Source organism: Chionomys nivalis, chromosome 13 (assembly GCF_950005125.1).
Source record: "Chionomys nivalis chromosome 13, mChiNiv1.1, whole genome shotgun sequence".
In the NCBI taxonomy this organism is placed as follows: Eukaryota; Metazoa; Chordata; class Mammalia; order Rodentia; family Cricetidae; genus Chionomys; species Chionomys nivalis.
This window is the reverse complement of record NC_080098.1, coordinates 65,008,590-65,027,734: the sequence shown is the minus strand read 5'-3', so window position 1 is coordinate 65,027,734 and position 19,145 is coordinate 65,008,590. Positions and strand designations below refer to the sequence as shown.

The 19,145-nt window shown below is 42.8% G+C and overlaps 1 protein-coding gene and 1 non-coding gene across 2 annotated transcripts in view; both read right to left on the bottom strand.

Moving 5' to 3' along the window:
- Positions 1-17,833, bottom strand: part of Iars1 (isoleucyl-tRNA synthetase 1) — a 50,110-nt gene extending 32,277 nt beyond the window's left edge. The window contains exons 1-11 of the mRNA XM_057787561.1: positions 17,751-17,833; positions 14,217-14,342; positions 13,252-13,408; positions 12,931-13,050; positions 10,714-10,796; positions 9,036-9,153; positions 6,240-6,387; positions 3,903-3,990; positions 3,204-3,264; positions 1,942-2,037; positions 664-786 (exon numbers count right to left, since the gene is read on the bottom strand). Of these exons, the coding sequence (XP_057643544.1) occupies positions 664-786; positions 1,942-2,037; positions 3,204-3,264; positions 3,903-3,990; positions 6,240-6,387; positions 9,036-9,153; positions 10,714-10,796; positions 12,931-13,050; positions 13,252-13,408; positions 14,217-14,335 (1,113 nt within the window). The 5' untranslated portion in view covers positions 14,336-14,342; positions 17,751-17,833. The remainder of the gene's footprint in view (positions 1-663; positions 787-1,941; positions 2,038-3,203; positions 3,265-3,902; positions 3,991-6,239; positions 6,388-9,035; positions 9,154-10,713; positions 10,797-12,930; positions 13,051-13,251; positions 13,409-14,216; positions 14,343-17,750) is intronic.
- On the bottom strand, positions 15,958-16,090 carry LOC130886257 (small nucleolar RNA SNORA84). The gene has a single exon (XR_009058242.1). It is a non-coding gene; the product is annotated as a small nucleolar RNA SNORA84 (small nucleolar RNA).
- Positions 17,834-19,145: the final 1,312 nt, after the last annotated feature.

Here is a 19,145-nt window from a genome sequence, read left to right as displayed (position 1 = left end):
TCAGGGGGCTGGAGATACAGCTAGAGTGTGGAAAGCTTACCCAGAATGCACAGGCCCCTTGGCTTCCCTCCAACACCACATTAAAAAACAAAACCCAGGAAACTACTCTGCTCCGTTTTAGCTACTTAAGTAATTTAAAAGTATATCTGTAACTTTTCAGGCAGTGAGGTTTATAAATAGAAACAACAACCTAGCCGGGCGGTGGTGGCGCACGCCTTTAATCCCAGCACTCGGGAGGCAAAGGCAGGCGGATCTCTGTGAGTTCGAGACCAGCCTGGTCTACAAGAGCTAGTTCCAGGACAGGCTCCAAAACCACAGAGAAACCCTGTCTCGAAAAACCAAAAAAAAAAAAAAAAAAAAAAAGAAACAACAACCTGAGCATAACAAGGCCGCTCCAGGAAGACTACAGCACAGTTCTCCCAGCTCCTACTGCTGAAACTACAGCATGCCTCCTCATCTAAACACACTAGGCCTCTAGGAGGCTTCTAGTAGCTAATCTTCTAATCTTCAGAGCTTAAACAAATATTTAAAATATCTACATGACTTCTAACAGAACTATAAATAATGAAGATTAATTAGTAGAATAAATTTCGTTACTGGAAAACAAACAAACTGAATAAGTATGATGGAACCAACACCTTTCTATGTACACAAACCACGGACCTTCACGTACTGTCCCACAAAATGTGTCACTTCTTCTGTGAAGCAGCCTGAAGCATCCACAGGGCAAACGGGGGTTGAGTCTTTTTGAATGATGTTGAAGTCCATGCAGACCCGATGGTCATCCTGAGAAAACAGGGACAGGAGAGGGGCGGGAGGGATTTGGAAGTGTAAGTACATGCATGAGGAAAAGAAAACCTTGGGTTTATATAGATTTGTAAGATAATTTTACAATACTACCTTACATGCATCTCATTAACCTTCTTCTAACTTGAGGTGACTTAAAGACCACCTAGAGAATCTATGCCTCAAAAGGACGCAACTAGAAGTCATCCTGAGGGAGGTAACCCAGACTCAGAAAGACAAACACAGTATGAACTCACTCACAAGTAGATATTAGACGTGAGGCAAAGGATATAACCAGGCTACAACCCACAGTCCCAGAGAAGCTAGGTAACAAGGAAGACAACAAAAATAACCAAAAAACAAAACAAAACCACAAAATTAAACAAACAAAACCACCAAACAACAACAAAGTAAAACAAAAATCCCCCACTGAGTTAAATTTTTTGTTTTGTTTTGTTTTTGTTTTTCAAGACATTTTTCTCTGTAGCATTGGAGCCTGTCCTGGAACTCACTCTGTAGACCAGGTTGGCCTCGAACTCACTGAGATCCAACTGTCTCTGCCTCCTGAGTGCTGGGATTAAAGGCGTGCGCCACCACTGCCAACTGTCAATTTTTATTTGTAATAATATATATGCATATCTGATGAACGACAGTCCATCTAGATGGGAGACACAGTGGTTGATGGACATATATAGCTAGGCGTTCTAATAAGAGACTCCGAAGGATGACAGTACAGATCTCAAGTTGAGCATGTACTGTCACTCAGTGGAGGCTCCAGGTGCACAGCTTTCCTAGGTCACAGCATGACGCTTCAGAAGTGAATCCAAAGAGCAATGTTCCATGAGACGGCCGCTGAGCACTTCACTGCATTTGTACGTTTAACCTTAACAAGGAAGCTACCAGAAAGGCAGACAGCAGTGCTAGAATTTACAATAGCTCAAGGTTTGACCTGCTTCCAAAAACCAACAAGAGGAATGGGGACTGCAGATGCCAAGTTTTCCATGCTATCTTTGGGGGCAAAGAGCCAGAAAAAAAGCTGACTGCACTGGTCTTGGCAACTGGGAGACACTTAATGAGACTGGTGACTCAGCATCGCAGGCAAAGTGGCCACTGCCATTAACTTCTCAAACAATTCTGCAAGATCATGCTACTCACAGCACCAAAGTAAGGGGCCTGGTGCACGACTCCTGTGCCTTCTTCATCCTTCACATAGTGGTCAACAAGTACGGTGAAGGCCCCGCTCTCTTTATACTGGAAAAGAAAGGTTGCAAAGCCTTAGATGAAATACAGGGAGAATGCCTGGAACTAACTGTTCACCATGTAAATGGAAAAGACAAAATTCAAACTAGAAACACAAATGCAGAAGTGGAAACAGAAGTCCCTGGGTTTTGAAAGCATGGCAAGACAGATTAGTGAACCTGGAAAGCTTCAGGCTCAGCAAGAGACTCTACCTCATTAATTAAAATGGAGAGTAATCAAACACACACACACACACACACGTACGCATGCACACACACACACAATGTGGGATTCCCCTTTGTATGCTGTGAATACCATTGGTTGATTAAAAAAAAAAAAACTGTCTTGAACCCCTGATAAAGTAGAATAGAGCTAGGTGGGGAAAACTAAACTGAATGCTGAGAGAAAGGAGGCAGAATCAAGGAGAAGCCATGGAGCTGGACACGCTGGGACCTTACCAGTGAGCCACAACCCTCGTGGTAAAATATAAAATAATGGAAATAGGTTAATTCTTGATGTAAGAGCTAGCTAGCAATACACTTAAGTAACTGGCCAAGCAGTGATTAATTAATACAGTTTCTGTGTGGTTATTTCAGGAGTCTGGGCAGCTGGAAACACACTAGCAGACTCTTACAACACACACACACACACACACACACACACACACACACACACACACAGACAGAGACAGAGACGGGGACCTGAAAGTGAACTAAAGTCAGTAATGACAAAAAAGCAAAGGATTTTTTTTTTTTTCTTTTGGTTTTTTGAGACAGGGTTTCTCTGTGGTTTTGGAGCTTGTCCTGGAACTAGCTCTTGTAGACCAGGCTGGTCTCGAAATCACAGAGATCCGACTGCCTCTGCCTCCCGAGTGCTGGGATTAAAGGCGTGCGCCACCACCACCCGGCAGCAAAGGATATTTTAAATCAGGACACAATGTTATAGCAAAAATAGAGATATGGGAAAAGGCCAGTTCAGAGATGTGATTAGCAAGCTGGTCAGTGATAGAATACTAATTAATTCAAAGATAAAGCAATTTTCTAATACGAATGCAGAATTTTGGGTTCAGACACATAAGAACAATACAATAAAGTGGCCATGTGAGTCCCACTTATCACCTCAGTCCTATTATCAAAGAAATGAATGTAGAAAGCACAGCATAACACTTCCAAACTTACCTTAATAAAGTAGTCAAACAATGGCTTGTATTTCTTGCCTTTGAGAGAGGCTCCAGGAAACCTTGAAAAGGAAGATAAGTTCATAAAGGGAGGCAATAAAGCCAGGGAGATAGTTCAGTGAGTAAAATGAGTACTAGAGTCTGGATCCCTGAAACACATGTGAAAAGCTGGGCATGGTGCTTTCCACCTGGGATCCCAGAGCTGGAGGAGGAAACATGGGGATCCCCGGGACTTGCAGACTTAAACTGGGAGCCCAAGTTCAGAGAGAGTGAGTTCAAGACTAAGAAGGAGAATGGCTCAGGAAGACACGTGATATATTTACCTATGGCAGGCATGTGCACACCCACCCATACATAATGTGCACGGATGAACAGACGAACGCGCACACGCGCACACACACTGGGCTGGAGAGATGGCTCAGAGGTTAAGAGCACTGGCTGCTCTTCCAGAGGTCCTGAGTTCAATTCCCAGCAACCACATAGTGGCCACACACCCCAATCAATTAAAGTAATGAAGCTGTAGCCAGAATAAGCCACTATCACCTGAGGCTTGCAGTTATTGTCACAAATACAGAAATTTGTGACTTAAAACATATTTAGTACCTAAAACTCAACTTAAACAGTACAATTTTAGGATGATGAAGACTTGTCTCTTTTAAAACCAGAGACAGACCACATACGTCACTATATGAACACTCACCTTTCAAGGATCTCGTAATCACTTTCTAGCTTATAGAGGGCCGATAATCTGGCTTCCATTAAAATGAACAATTTTCCCCTGGAAACATCTGTGATAATGAAGGAAAAGAGGACATTAATGACATTCACACTAGGTGACTATGAAGACATACACCAGGCATATCCCTTGTGACAAGAAGCTTGTGCCACCTGTATCTACTGTGTACCCTGCAGAGAGGATGCTGCAAAGCTAGGGAGCACTGCTACCCAAATGTGCCAAAGACATCAAAGAAAGCAGAGTAGGTGGCCATTATTAATTGCATTCAAGTCCACATTGGAAAATTAACCTTCTCTTTCTAAAGGTAATATATGTGAATGTGAACAACAACAACAAAAAAAATCCTAACATTAAGTCAGTCATGGTGGTACATGCTTTTAATCCCAGCACCTTGGAGGTTCATCTCCAGCCTGGTCCATATAGTGAGTTCCAGACCAATAAGCACTAAACAGTGAGACCCTGTCTCAAAACTAACAAGCACCTTCCACCCAAACTTAACATTAACAGCTCAGATAATTCACAAAGCCACAGTTTCTGTGACCTCATCCCCTCAGATGGCTTCACTGCTGTGTCTGGTCACCCAGATGATGTTTTACACACAGTCATCAGTGGGTGAGATGTCAGGTTCTCTTTATCTTTGGACGAGCAGAAGCTGAGATGCGGGTGCTCTTCCAGCATGTGTGCACTTGACATACTGTGACTACCATCAACAGCAGAGGAACATAAAGACCTCTCTCCTCCCTTCCCACTTAGTCAACACCACTCAATTTATTTTTTTAGGGGAGGTACCATAGACTGATTCTAACAAACCAATTAAAAATGGGAAGCCGAAACCTCCCACTACAAAGAGTGATATACTAGAACCTGCTAGAGCACGTCATACATTTCCATGGATCCCTCTGAAGGACCGTTGTAAAAAACTGTTTTCATTGGTGCAGTTAATCATAGAAATATTGTTATACGCAAAGTCCACATTTTATATAACATATGACGGGAACGAGATAAAATATCTAAGTAGATGAGTGGGCTGTCTATGGTGTGTGTGTAATGCACACACACGAGTTAGATTTGAAACATCAGAAAGCCCTTAATGTGCCAGGCTCACGCTCACGGGTATATAGGAAAGTAGCCCCAATGGCACCATAACCCCCTCAGAGAAGCAACTACAGACTCCAGTGCCAAGATCCCATATGGGCAACAGCCATGGCCAACAGGCATCTCCAGCCCCCCATGCCCCCCCCTCACACACACACACACTTTAAGGCTGGGTAATAGTCACCATGCCCCTACACAGACAGCTTTCATGCCTTGTCTACCATGAACAGTGCTGATACAAACACAGGTGTAACGGTATCTGAACAAGCACCTGATTTCATTGCTCTCATTTCTTTTTTCCCCTTTTGTGAAACAAGATCTCAGGTAGCCAAGGTTAACCTCAAACTCTTTATTCTCCAGCATCCCAAGAATGAGGATTTGGGACATGTGCTGCCAAACCCAGATACTGCTTTCAATTCCAAGGCAAACTATTAGGTAACTCTATGTTTAACTCCAGAGGAAATGCCATACTGCTTCCGAAGCAGGTGTCCAGACCCTTGCCTTGACCAATGTGTTTTCTCTCATAATTTCTCCAAATATGGAAGCAATATGAAGCAATATGTGCTCAGAAAGTATCCACCACCATATTTCATATAATTCTCTAAGAAAGGACATAGCTGAGAATATAAGAATTCTCTAGCGCAAAATAGGGGACTGATGCACCAAAATTACGTTAAAATTGGAAATTATAAAAATCTGTGTCACTTTCAAACAGAAATGAAACAACCTTCCAGGTTGCCTTTCTTTCCTATGCTTTCTCCTTTCTTTTTCCCTCCCCCACCTGTCTAGTTTTTTGTTTTGTTTTTGTTTGTTTTGGTTTTTCAAGGTTTCTTTTGGTTTCTCGGCTTAGCTTTGGAGCCTGTCCTTGAACTCACTCTGTAGACCAGGCTGGCCTCGAACTCAGAAATCCACCTGCCTCTGCCTCCTGAGTGCTGGGATTAATGGTGTACACCACCACCACCCAGTTTACCCCTCTAGTTTTGAGACAGGATCTTGCTACATTTCTCAGGGTTGCCTCCACCTTACAATATTTCCACCAGTTTATTGTGTGCTGAGACAGGTGTGTTCACCATACCTGCCCTTAAAGCTTGCCTTTAGTAAAATTTTCACATAAAACTGTTTTACCCCAAAAATTAATGTAAGCTTGTATATCTACATAAAATTCTTTTATCTTTATCAATCACAAGTAACTAGCCCAGCACTCACCTTTGATCTTCACATACTGTATTTCTGGATTGACACACAGGGCAAGATTACTAGGCAAAGTCCAAGGAGTGGTTGTCCAAGCAACTAAGAATGTGTTTTCATCTTCCTCCAGAGGGAACGTTACAAATACTGAAGGATCCTGAACATCCTGAAAGACATTGACAGAAGGTAGTGTTTTATAAACCTGTAAAGGACGTACTAATAAGGAACTGATCTGAAAGGAAACTAAAATAAATTTAAGATAAAAGTGAGCTCTTGAAAAAAGCCACCTGATATAATTTTTAAAAATTTCATTTTAGGGGCTGGAGAGATGGCTCAGAGGTTGAGAGCATTGCCTGTTCTTCCAGAGGTCCTGAGTTCAATTCCCAGCAACCACATGGTGGCTCACGCCATCTGTAATGGGGTCTGGTGCCCTCTTCTAGCCTGAAGGCATACACACAGACAGAAAATTGTATATGTAATAAATAAATAAATAAATAAATAAATAATTTAAAAATTTTTCATTTTATGGATATGGATATTCACGCATGTCATGGAAGTCAGAAGAGGGCATCAGATCCCTTGGAATTGGAGTTACAGACAGTTGTGGGCTGCCAAGTGGGTGCTGGGAATTGAACCCGGGTCCTCTAGAAGAACATCCAGTGCTTTTTTTTTTTGTTTTGTTTTTTTTGTTTTTTGAGACAGGGGTTCTCTGTGGTTTTGGAGCCTGTCCTGGAACTAGCTCTTGTAGACCAGGCTGGTCTCAAAATCACAGAGATCCGCCTGCCTCTGCCTCCCAAGTGCTGGGATTAAAGGCGTGCGCCACCACCGCCCGGCCTCAGCCAGTGCTCTTAACTAACTGCTAAGCCATTTCTACATTTTTAAAATGTTCTAGCAATTACATTAAAAATGCAGTGTAAGATATCTGGTAACATATAAATAATGTATCAAGAGGAATAATGAGGGGTTGGAGAGATGGCTCAGCGGTTAAGAGCATTGCCTGCTCTTCCAAAGGTCCTGAGTTCAATTCCCAGCAACCACATGGTGGCTCACAACCATCTGTAATGAGGTCTGGTGCCCTCTTCTGGCCCGTAGGCATACACACAGACAGAACATTGTATACAAAATAAATAAATAAATATTTAAAAAAAAAAAAGGGCTGGAGAGATGGCTCAGAGGTTAAGATCATTGCCTGCTCTTCCAAAGGTCCTGAGTTCAATTCCCAGCAACCACATGGTGGCTCACAACCATCTGTAATGGTGTCTGGTGCCCTCTTCTGGCCTGCAGGCATACACAAAGACAGAGTATTGTATACATAATAAATAAATATTTTATTAAAAAAAAAAGAGGAATAATGAATAGAAGATTTTGAGGACATGAAAGATGGCTTAGCTATTAAAGACTAAGGGTAACAATCAAAACCAAGAATGGAGTTTTACCATTATAGTGAACTGATCTACAGTAATTATACAAAGTTAAACAACAAAATTGTTTTGGGAAATAATTATCTCTATATTATACTGTATATTTTTATGTGCTTAAAATATTTTATTAAGGGTAGGTGGTGGTGATGCACTTTTAATCACACCACTCAGAAGGCAGAGGCAGGTGGATGGATCTCTGTGAGTTTAAGGCCAGCCTGGTCTACAGAGCAAGTTCCAGGATAGCAAGAACTGTTATATGGAAAAATCCTATCTCGAAAAATAAACAGAAAATTATGCATGAGCCAAGAACAGAGGCAACCAGAAGACAAAAATAAATAAATAAATAAAATAAAAAGATCCCACACCATCTAACAGGGAAAACACTCTCTACCACGATGATAAAATGCTTCTGAAATATAACAATTTCCAAACTTGGACATGAATAATAATTCCACAAAGTGACCAACCTTTTCAAAATTAGGGTTATATAAACTGGCAAAAGTGAAGGCTGAATAAAGATACAGAAGACATAAGATTGTTCAATTCTCAGAGATTCTCTACTTCACCCTCTAGATGACATAGACCAGTCATGCCAATGACACACGTCCTGTGCAGCAGAGAAAAAATCTAACACAGTTCTGCACCACAGCTAAGCATCTGAGTTAGACTTCCTTCCCAAAACCTTCAACAAACAATACTACTGTAGCCAGGCAGTCCTGGAGCACGCCTTTAATCCCAGCCCTCGGGAGGCAGAGGCAGGTAGATCTCTCTGAGTTTGAGGTTTGTGGCCAGCTTGGTCTACAGAGCAAGTTCCAGGTAGGCACCAAAGCTACAGAGAAAACCTGTCTCAAAAAAAAAAGAAAGAGCCGGGCGGTGGTGGCGCACACCTTTAATCCCAGCACTCGGGAGGCAGAGGCAGGCGGATCTCTGTGAGTTCGAGACTAGCCTGATCTACAAGAGCTAGTTCTAGGACAGGCTCCAAAACCACAGAGAAACCCTGTCTTGAAAAAGCAAAAAAAAAAAAAAAAAAAAAAAAAAAAAAAAAAAACCAAACCCACTCTTATCAGAAAAGACATAAAGTCACTGAAGGCAAGGTCCCTGATGAACAGTAGCTGGGAAAAACTATGTCAGAACTGACAAGAGCAGGCACACCATATGGCCCAAACAAAAAGAACCCATCACATTAAAACACATGATGAATCCAGTGGAAAGAAAACACCCCCACATTAACCTAGCAGAGCCTCGTTGCGACATGCTGCAGCATTACCAGTGCTCAGTAGTGACGGATGTCTGCCACCACCAGTTGACGTTGGGAGTAACTAGGAATGTTCACCTTAATTGTAATCAGTCAACAATCATCATGGTCTAGGCCTACACTCAGCATGTCACGCACCTTGTAATTCTGGTTTGATTCGAAGTTAGAAAGTGGAGTGCCACAAGCAGTGGAGAACGGCATGACTTTCATGCCTCTGTACACAAGGCCTTTGTCATACAGTTGCTTGAAGACCCACCTGGCAAGTTAAAAGATGGAGCTTTACAATTACAGAGCCAAAACCTGCCTTTCAAATGCCAACTTTTATACCAACTCCTACAGTGTTCTTCTGATAAAGAAGTAGACAAAAAGCAAAAACAAACAAACAACAACAAAAAAACAACACATCATTTGGGAGCCTGCTAGTAAATAACAACGTTTAACATTTAACAGTAGGCTAGAAAAGTGTTATTATCAAGGCTACTGCTTAGCAGTAAGAGAGTGTGTCTAGCGTGTGCAAGGCCTAGGGTTGGGTTTGGGGTGTGGCTACCATCTTCTGATAAGGAATGATGTTCATAGTGGTTAAGAAAGGCTAATATTGCCGGGCGATGGTGGCGCACGCCTTTAATCCCAGCACTCGGGAGGCAAAGGCAGGCGGATCTCTGTGAGTTCGAGACCAGCCTGGTCTACAGAGCTAGTTCCAGGACAGGCTCCAAAGCCACAGGGAAACCCTGTCTCGAAAAACCAAAAAAAAAAAAAAAAAAAAGAAAGGCTAATATTAGTGCACACTGCCCAGAGCTTTATCAACTATATAAATCTGTACCTATCAGCATATAATTTTACACTAAAATTCTTAGAGGTATGATAAAAACATTTTTTATAAACTTTGTTAGCATTTTGGGACTTTTCTTTGGGTTTCTGGAACATTATTTAAACTATGTAACAGGCAGCTTTTAGAATAGTACAAGCCACATTGATTAAAACATTTTTGATGAATCCATTAAATTCAAGCATACCAAAGATCAATGTCACCTCAAATTCTCTTGTTGACTGCTCACTTCTCTAGCAACTGGATAATAGTACAACACTGCACTGGTGAGAATCTTTATTAAATTCTGCTTTTCTTTTTTTAAAACTTTCATTGTAGTTGCAATATCCCTAGGGTATTTTTTGTTTTGTGACAAGGCGCTCGCTCTCTCTCTCTCTCTCTCTCTCTCTCTCTCTCTCTCTCTCTGCTTTTCGAGACAGGGTTTCTCTGTAGCTTTGGAGCCTGTCCTTGAACTAGCTCTTGTAGACCATGCTGGGCTCGAACTCCCTGACTCTGCTTCCCGAGTGCTGGGACTACTGTGGCGTGCGACTCCACAGTCCGACAAAGTCTCTCTTACTGAGTGGTTCAAGCAGGTCCTGAGCTCATACCCCTGCATCAGTCTCCCACTGCTTGGGTAAGTGTGTGCCACTGCCCTCAAAAAGGATAACGGATGAGTTCCATGCTCTCCCACAGTGCTGAGATAAAGCTCAGTGGCAGAGTATCTGCCCAGTGTGTAAGGGCCTTGAGTGGGGTCCTCGGTACTGCCAAAAGAAAGGAAACAAAAAAACCTCTCTCCTAAAACAGCATTTTTATGAGGAAAAAAAAATGGGGGTAAATCATTTTCAAGGTTTTAGAAAAAGTTATGTAGAAGGCTTTTTTAACATATAAAAGATAAACATATTTGTTCTAAAATCAAATAATGGACTTGTAAACAAACTTCATCAGGCAAGCACACCCCTCTGACCAATCCAAGAGAAAGCTTATCATTCCTCCAATTTAAAATGAACCTACCAGACTGATTCCATGAATTGTGGGTATAGAGTTTTGTAGTCATTGTCAAAGTCAATCCATCGGCCGAGTCTGGTAACGGTAGACTTGAGAACACAAATGTTAGAACAGTATTAGAGAATGATGCCATGACTGGCTTTTACTTTTACTGTCATTACATGACTATTTTGGGAAATCAAAATAATGGTCCAAGTAAACATATTTTAAACAACACATAAAGAAACTAGTTTTCTTAGCTTTCATTTCTTATACATCAAGACTGTTATTTATCAGTATAAATATTTCCTTAAGTCATGATGCACTTTTGAGGGGCAGGGGTTCTCAATGTATCTCTGGCTGATTCGAAAGTCGTCACACAAACCAAGTCGGCTTCAAATGTAAAATGATCCTTTTTCTGTCTCCCCAGGACTAAAATTATGGATGTGTACCACCACGCCCAGCACATACTTACTGCTAAGTCTTTTGCAACCATTACTTGGCAAACATGGAAGAAATGGCTATAGCTAGGAAGGATTTACCAACAGTTGCTAAGAATGATGGCTGAAAGCATCATAAGAAAAAGCATGCTGGAAATAGTATTCCCATGAGATGTATATTAACGGCGAAGCAAAACTTGTACTTCACCAAGGGAAAGCTAGACAGCTGGGCAGCATCTTAATGAGGTAAACGATTAATTGGATATAGCTTATTGGTACAGAACAGCACTTGTTCATGCATGCACAATGCCATAGATATAATCAATCCCTAGTAACCTTCCCTCCCTGCTCCCAAAAGTGACAAGGTCATAAAAGACAAAGACAAGCTAAATGCGTGCTGTATACAGAAGGAAACAAAAAAGACATGGCACTGAAGGCAATGCCTGATCTGGAGCAAAGAAGACATGGCACTGAAGGCAATGCCCGATCCGGGGTAGACACCGCGGTCACAAAGATCGGTAGTACAAGTGGACAGTATCTTGTTAATGTTAACTATCTGCTTTTGTGTTACCGAAGATGTCAGCAGCTGGAAAATGGTAGATGAAGGCATAGGGGACCGGTTCATACTAGATGGATGCTTTCGGTAGTCTCAAAGTGAAGAATTTTTAGAGAAATGGAAACGCATGGTGGCTCACGCCTTTAATCCCAGCACCCAGGAGGCAAAGGCAGGCAGATCTCTGAGTTCCAATCCAATCAGGACTACAGAGTGAGATCCTGCCTTAAGGTAAAGGAGGGAAAGGGCGAGGGGGGGAGAAGGGGGCAGAAATAAAATATATATTTTAAAAGCAGATCTATATTTAGGCTGAGTTCAAGTTATCAGGAATTCCCTCCACTGTATTAGGCAAGAAACTTAGGTTGGGAGGAAACTGAGCTCCGTCTTTCATGCTAATGAAACCGGACTCTTTGTGCCAAAAAACCAAAGGCACTCAGTGGGCACTCAGTGTCATGACGGAAGAGCCCTAAGGTGAGCATTGTGGGAGGGGAAATGAAGAGAATGGTGTGTGTGTGTGTGCGTGTGTGTGTGTGTGTGTGTCCATCCAGCACTCAGACTACTGAGGCAAAGGACTTGAATATTAGGCCAGTGGACACAGAAGGAAACACCAAGAACACAAGGATATAAATGGAGAAATTGTTAAAGAGAGGATAACAGTGGGCAAGAGGCCAGAGAAAAACTATAGGATGGAGCCGGGCGGTGGTGGCGCACGCCTATAATCCCAGCACTCGGGAGGCAGAGGCAGGCGGATCTCTGTGAGTTCGAGACCAGCCTGGTCTACAAAAGCTAGTTCCAGGACAGGCTCCAAAACCACAGAGAAACCCTGTCTCGAAAAACCAAAAAAAAAAAAAAAAAAAAAAAAAAGAAAGAAAAACTATAGGAATAAAAAACTGGACACCAAGAAAGACTGGGATTCATGTTTACAGGACAGAAAAATTCAGCCCTTCTTGTGAACCCCAAGTTCACATGGACAGTCTTACTCTGGGAACTATTTCATAAAAAGCCCAAAGGATGCCAGGCAGTGGTGGTGCATGACTTTAACACCAGCACTCAGGAGGCAAAAGCAGGCAGATCTCTGTGAGTTCGAGGCCAGCCTAGTCTACAGAGCTAGTTCTAGGACAGTCAGGACTGTTACACAGAGAAACCCTGTCTCAAACAAACAAACAAACAAAAAAAGTACAAAGGCTGATTAGCCATATCTAGTCCCTTCTCAAATCAAACTATTCGTTGTTTTGAAAACGCCCAGCATACCTTCCACTCAGTAGAGTATCTCATCACAATTGCTCGGCACTGTCTGTTATACTCCGCAATCCCCATTTTGGCCACATCCTCTGGCCCTTTGATCCCCAGTGTCTTATCAATTTCATATTCCTGAAGATATTAGAAAAGATGATTATGTTAACAGCCACACCTTATGAAACAAATACAAGTAAGCCACAACAGAAATCAAAATGGCTAAAAGAAATAAAAAAAAACCTCTACAGAGAAACCAAACAATAAATAATACAATGGACAAGAATTCAATATATTTATGGAAATCAGAACATAACAAGACAGGAGACTTAGACATACCACAGGTAAGCCATGACAATCCCATCCAAATCTTCTGTCAACGTGAAACCCACTCTGGTGGGCATATCTTGTAACTATGTCTTTAATTGTCCCCGCAAGTATATGTCCATAGTGAGGCAGCCCAGTTGCAAAGGGAGGCCCATCATAGAAGGTAAATCTAACAGATAATACAAAATACAGTATGTCATTTTAAAACAGCAAAAATTCAGGACATTTATCTTTCAAGTAGATACCATACTAATATATTCAGAAGGGTAGGAGGGCGGTCAGCAGGACTAGGAAATAGACATAATTGATTAGACATTTACTGGAGGTCCTGCTTTCAGAAAGGCCACTTTGACAGAGCTGGGGGAGGGGAGGGACTGCTATTCAGTCATCTGTTCATCCATTATCTCCAAGAGGTAAGGCAAGTTAAAACTGATCCTGATGAGCCAGGTGGTGGTGGCTCGTGCCTTAATCCCACAATCAGGAAGCAGAGGCAGGCAGATCTCTGTGAGTTCAAGGCCAGCCTGGTCTCAAAAACAAACCAACAACAACAACAACAAAAAGACTGATCCTGAGTTACCGCATCAATGAAGCAGAGCCGCGGACACCATCACAAAAGTGTTAAACAGGGAAGGTTCCTAATGAAACCAGCGATCCCAGATTAGCAGTCTGTACTACGAATAGAGACTAAGGCAGGAAATACTGTAGGAAGTTTATCTTGAGGTGCTATGTGAAAGCAGAGATGATAGTAATTGCCAAGAAAGAAAGTGATAAACAAACTCCATTTAGATGACTTCCGACACCAGGAACTCTCTTATTCAGTCTTCGCTACTGACTTCCCAGTGTGTAACAAGACGAAAGACTCGGAGAACTCATAAGCGAATGCAGGGTGTGCGCACTATGGAACTCCATACGAGAAATAGCTATTTTTTTTTTTTTTTTTTGCAAGGATTCTATCTTTACCACAGAAAGTCACATACTTTGGCTTGTTCTTTGACTGCTTTAAGCATTCCTGGAAGCAGTTATGTTTGGACCAGAACTGCAAGGTTTTCTCTTCTTCAGCAGGAAAACTGATATTTTCTGGAACTTGTTGGACCATTCTGGTGCTGCAAAGAGAAATCAAATTTGCTACAGTTATAGCAATTCCTAATTTAGGAATAGCAGGCTAACGTATTACTAAAGTACATGTACACATGACTGTCTATACTGTGTGTGTTAAAGCAAAAGCTTCATTGGGTAAATATGCATATACTAGAGTGTTCTTTTTTTTTTTTTTTTTTGGTTTTTCGAGGCAGGGTTTCTCTGTAGCTTTGGTGCCTGTCCCGGAACTAGCTCTTGTAGACCAGGCTGGCCTCGAACTCAGAGATCCCCCTGCCTCTGCCTCCCGAGTATTAAAGGCGTGCGCCACCATAGCCTGGCCTAGAGTGTTCTTTTAAACTACAGAAGACAGCAAGTTCTTAGGATAGCTAAAGGCATATAACCACCACCACTATCTATTTCAGAATATTTTCAATTCTCCCCACAACCATTAGCAATCACATTCTCTTTTGTTAGTCCCCAGGAACTACTAATTTTGTTGCTAACTCAGTAACAATTTGCCTATTTATAGTTCATATAAAATGAAATTCCCACACTGGGAGGGTGGTGGCACATGCCTTTAATCCCAGCACTTGGGAGGCCGAGGCAGAGTTCGAGGCCAGCCTGGTCACCAGAGCCAGTTCCAGGACAGAAAGGGCTACAGAGAGAAATCCTGTTTTGAAGTCGTCCCCCCCAAAGAAAACAATCAGAAAATGAAAATTTGACAGGAATTATCTACATGTGGTTCCAGTTCTTAGTTTTCAAGGGTCAGTCATGCTGTACCACATCCACATTCACATTCACACAGCGCTGTTTGCCAGCTCATCGAGTTTCACATCTGAGTTAGGTTTTAAGGTTGTTATGAAGAATAAGTTCAAACTTCCACACTGTGCATGAGTGGAATTTGTGGATCAGGTAACTCAGTATCTAACTTCCTGAGGAACTACTAAGATGTTTTCCACAGTGACTGCACCTTTTTAACACTCCATCAGTAACAAATGGGGTGAACAAAGTAATAACAATAAAAAAGATATTTTTCTCAAAGATCGTTAATTTTTCATAGTTGAGTGTCTCTCAAGTGTTTTATAGCAAAAAACAAAAAGAGGTAGGCACTTTCCTGAAACGGCCCTTTCAACCAGAGCACATCATCAAGCCCTACTGAGACGTACATGGGATTTTGGATCAGCAGCTATTACATTACAGCATCCAGCCTTTCAAAGACGGAAAGACGTTTCTGCACTTATTGATTTGCCAAGGGTTCCATCCGTTCAGGAAGAGATTGGTAGGCACACAACCACATTCATCTCGCCAGTCTACTGCTTTGACTGCTCTTGTCTCTGAGAGCTATTCCAGCTGCAAACTCATGAGGGGCCAGAATGCGCATTTTAAATAGATCCCTAGGAGAAGTTCCCACAGAACACACTTGGAGCACTTCACATTCACACGATGTCCTGACAATGATTCAGGGATATCCACTCAACCTGTTGAGAACATGAGGTCTAAACTTTCTGGGAAGTGAGAGGCTAGCTTTTACTGGACTTTCTATGTTGTCTCCGCTGTTCTCAGAAGATTGAGAATCACAGTACTGTTCTCGAAAACACAAAGGCTGGCTGCCATAGCACTGACTGACTGTTTGAGGAAGAACACTGTACCAATGACCGGGCTATGGCAGCTGCTGAGAAGAAACAGCTGCCATGCATAAATCATAGGGTTTTTCTAGCCCATCGTATCCACTGGAGAGCTGTACCTGCACAACAGCCTCCAGCAACCACAGGGCAGTGGGGGCAGATGCGTTGGGGAAAGATCAAGCAACCCTGCCAGGCCATGCACAAAACTACCACCCATTTTCTTCCTTCCCAACATAATCCAAGCCTTCCTTCTTCCTTAGCCTCTAACTCCTTCAGGACATTTTAGCCTTAGCTTCCTCTTCTGAGATTTCATTTCCCTTCTGAGGCAATCTCATACAGTTCAGGGTGCTTGAAATCCTGTGTAGCTGGGCATGACTCTGACCCGTCCCCCTATCCTCTTGCCTCTACCCTGAATGTTGTTGGTATTACAAGCATTTGGGAATTTTGTTTGTTTCCTTGTTTATTTGCTTTAGTGACAGAGTTTTATAATGGCTGACACCGAATTCAAAGTTCAGCCTGCTTCTGCTTCCAAAGTCTTGGTATTAAAGATGTGTACAACCACTTCCAGCTCACAGTTGTGCTTTTATGAGGGGCGGAGGCTTAAACCCAGAGTTTCCTGCAGGCAAGGCAAGCACTCAACCAACTGAACCACATTCCCACCTATCTGTTCAGCTACTTCTAACTACTTCCACCGAGATCTCAACTTATCTTGAGTAAGCATACTGAAACACCATGGATATGGCTGCTCATGTTGGCACATACCTCAAGGATGCTCAAGTCTCTTATATAAAAATGCAGTATTAGCATATAAATTACATGCATCTGCCTATGTATTTTAATTAATTCTTAGGTTAAATATCATATCTAATACATTTAAGTGCCAGATAAACAACTGTTATACTATATTTTGGAAACGTACATGTACAGTACATATGTTCCCATCATAGACCTAACCGCATAGCATGACCACAGTTTAGGTACACCAGATTGTGGTTTATGATTTTTTCAACTATTTTTGCTTATTTCCTTAACTCAATAAAAATGAGCACCATGAACTCATTAGGTTAGAAACCAAGTGCCACTGTCACATACACCGTAATCTAAAGTGATCACGACGATGCCCTCATCTTCTGACCCAACATGGCAGGTTCTTACAAATCTCATAGTTCTTTGGGTAAACTCCTCTGCCCATGTTCAGTCCAAGGCTATTGAAGATACTGGTAAGACATTTCTTCTCACCTCCAACCCCACCGAAGAGTTGGTGTTCTGTGCGGTCGCCAGGGGTGACTTTAAAATGCATTACCAGACTCTGTGTGCCCAGAACAAGTACGCCACGCAGAGCACACTTTGGTACCTAAGAATAAATGCGCATGAACCCTGGACAGCTGGGAGAATCCTGGAATCCAGAACGGTTCCTAGGTTAGTCCTTTTCAATACCTAAACCTGGCAGCGACCTCACCCACCTCCTTATGTTCTCCCGGGCACTGTAACACCCTGCGTTCTCACACCACTCTGCTTAAAAGCCACCACGGACCCACTAAGAGACTGAGGGACTTCTAAGGATCTCAGCCCTCCACCTAATGAGGCAGGCCAGAATCTGTGCGCCGGTCTGAGTTCTGCAATGTTACTTACTCTGCTCCAGACCCGCCCTCTGGAAATAGCTCAGTGCGCGCAGCTCACTCGCGGCGGGAAGCAGCGTGCTCCTTTTCACTGCAATGTGTAGTGTGGCGGGTGTAACCCGTGCATACCTCGCTCTGCGGACCAGACTGGGTGCAGTGAGGAACCAAAGGGGCGGAGGGTGAAACTTACCTGGGGAACCCCAGGGCGAGCCCAGGTTGCAGGCGGCGACCACGCTCCGGAACCGCGCCTGAAGGTGATGCAACACTGACAGCGCGAGGCGCAGGCCGGCTCGGGGCCGTCCAATCAACGTGTGCCAGCCGACACCCACAAACAACACGCGTGGCGATTGGTCTATGAACAACTGCGGTGCAAGTCGGGAGCGTCACTGCAGAGGAAGGAGAAGGCATTCACTTCAGACACTGGCTGGTGGTGCTCTCGCTGCAGACTGCTCTCCTGTAGGCTGGGTTCTTAACTCAGGAGGACAGGTATTTCGGTTTCCAAGTCTTGGCCTGTGGAGGACAGACACCCATTCTCTTCATCTTGGGTACTTATGTCAGTATTCTTAAATATATGTCAGTGTTCACGACATTTAAAATTAGTTTGGACTCAGAGTTTCAGGTATCTCCAGCTGGCTCCAGAACTCTAAGAAGCCAAGGATGACTTTGAACTTCAGACCCTCTTGCCTCCTCCTCACAGTGGTGGAATTACAGAAATGCTCCAGTTCGTCTGTTTTTACGTGGTGCTGGGGGATGAAGCCAGGTCTTTATGCACCGCACCAGAACCACACACTCTACCAACTGAGATTCGCGACTGCGACACCTAAAATTTATGCCACAACTCAAACTTCTCACAATTACTCCTGTACGAGCTAACTTGATTTCTGCTTGTCATGTAAATGGCAGGAGAAGGGAAGAAAGAGCCTGGCAACAACCTGAACATTTGTTGAGCTTCATATAGAATGATTCTTTAAAAAAAAATGATTAAAATTTTTTATCTTATGTACGTTGGTGTTGTGCCTGCATGTATGTCTGCGTGAGGGTGTTTGACCCGCTGGAACAGGAGGTACAGACAGTTGTGAATTGCTATGTGGTTGCTGGGAATTGAACCGCGGTCCTCTGGAAGAGCAGTTCAGTCACCACTGAGCCATCTCTCCTGCCCTAGAATAATTCTTTTAATTTAAAAAATTGCTTATTTATTATCATTATTCATCTACTTAGCACCTTCCAGAACTGGTCAGAAACAAAAGAAAACGTGGAGCTTGGCAGCCATCTGTCAAGGAAATTTTGACCTTGAAAAGTCGACAGAGTTGAACAGGTGACCAAGTGCCTATTTTATCCATTAGTGACACAACAACAAAATGGATTTGGCAGAAAAGGGATAGAAAGCTTAACAAGTTTAAGAACATTTTGAGGGCTGGAGAGATGGCTCAGAGGTTAAAAGCACCGGCTACTCTTCCAGAGGTCCTGAGTTCAATCCCCAGCAACCACATGGTGACTCACAACCATCCATCATGAGATCTGGTGCCCTCTTCTGATGTGCAGGTATACATGCAGGCAGAGCACAGTCTATATAATAAATTAAAAA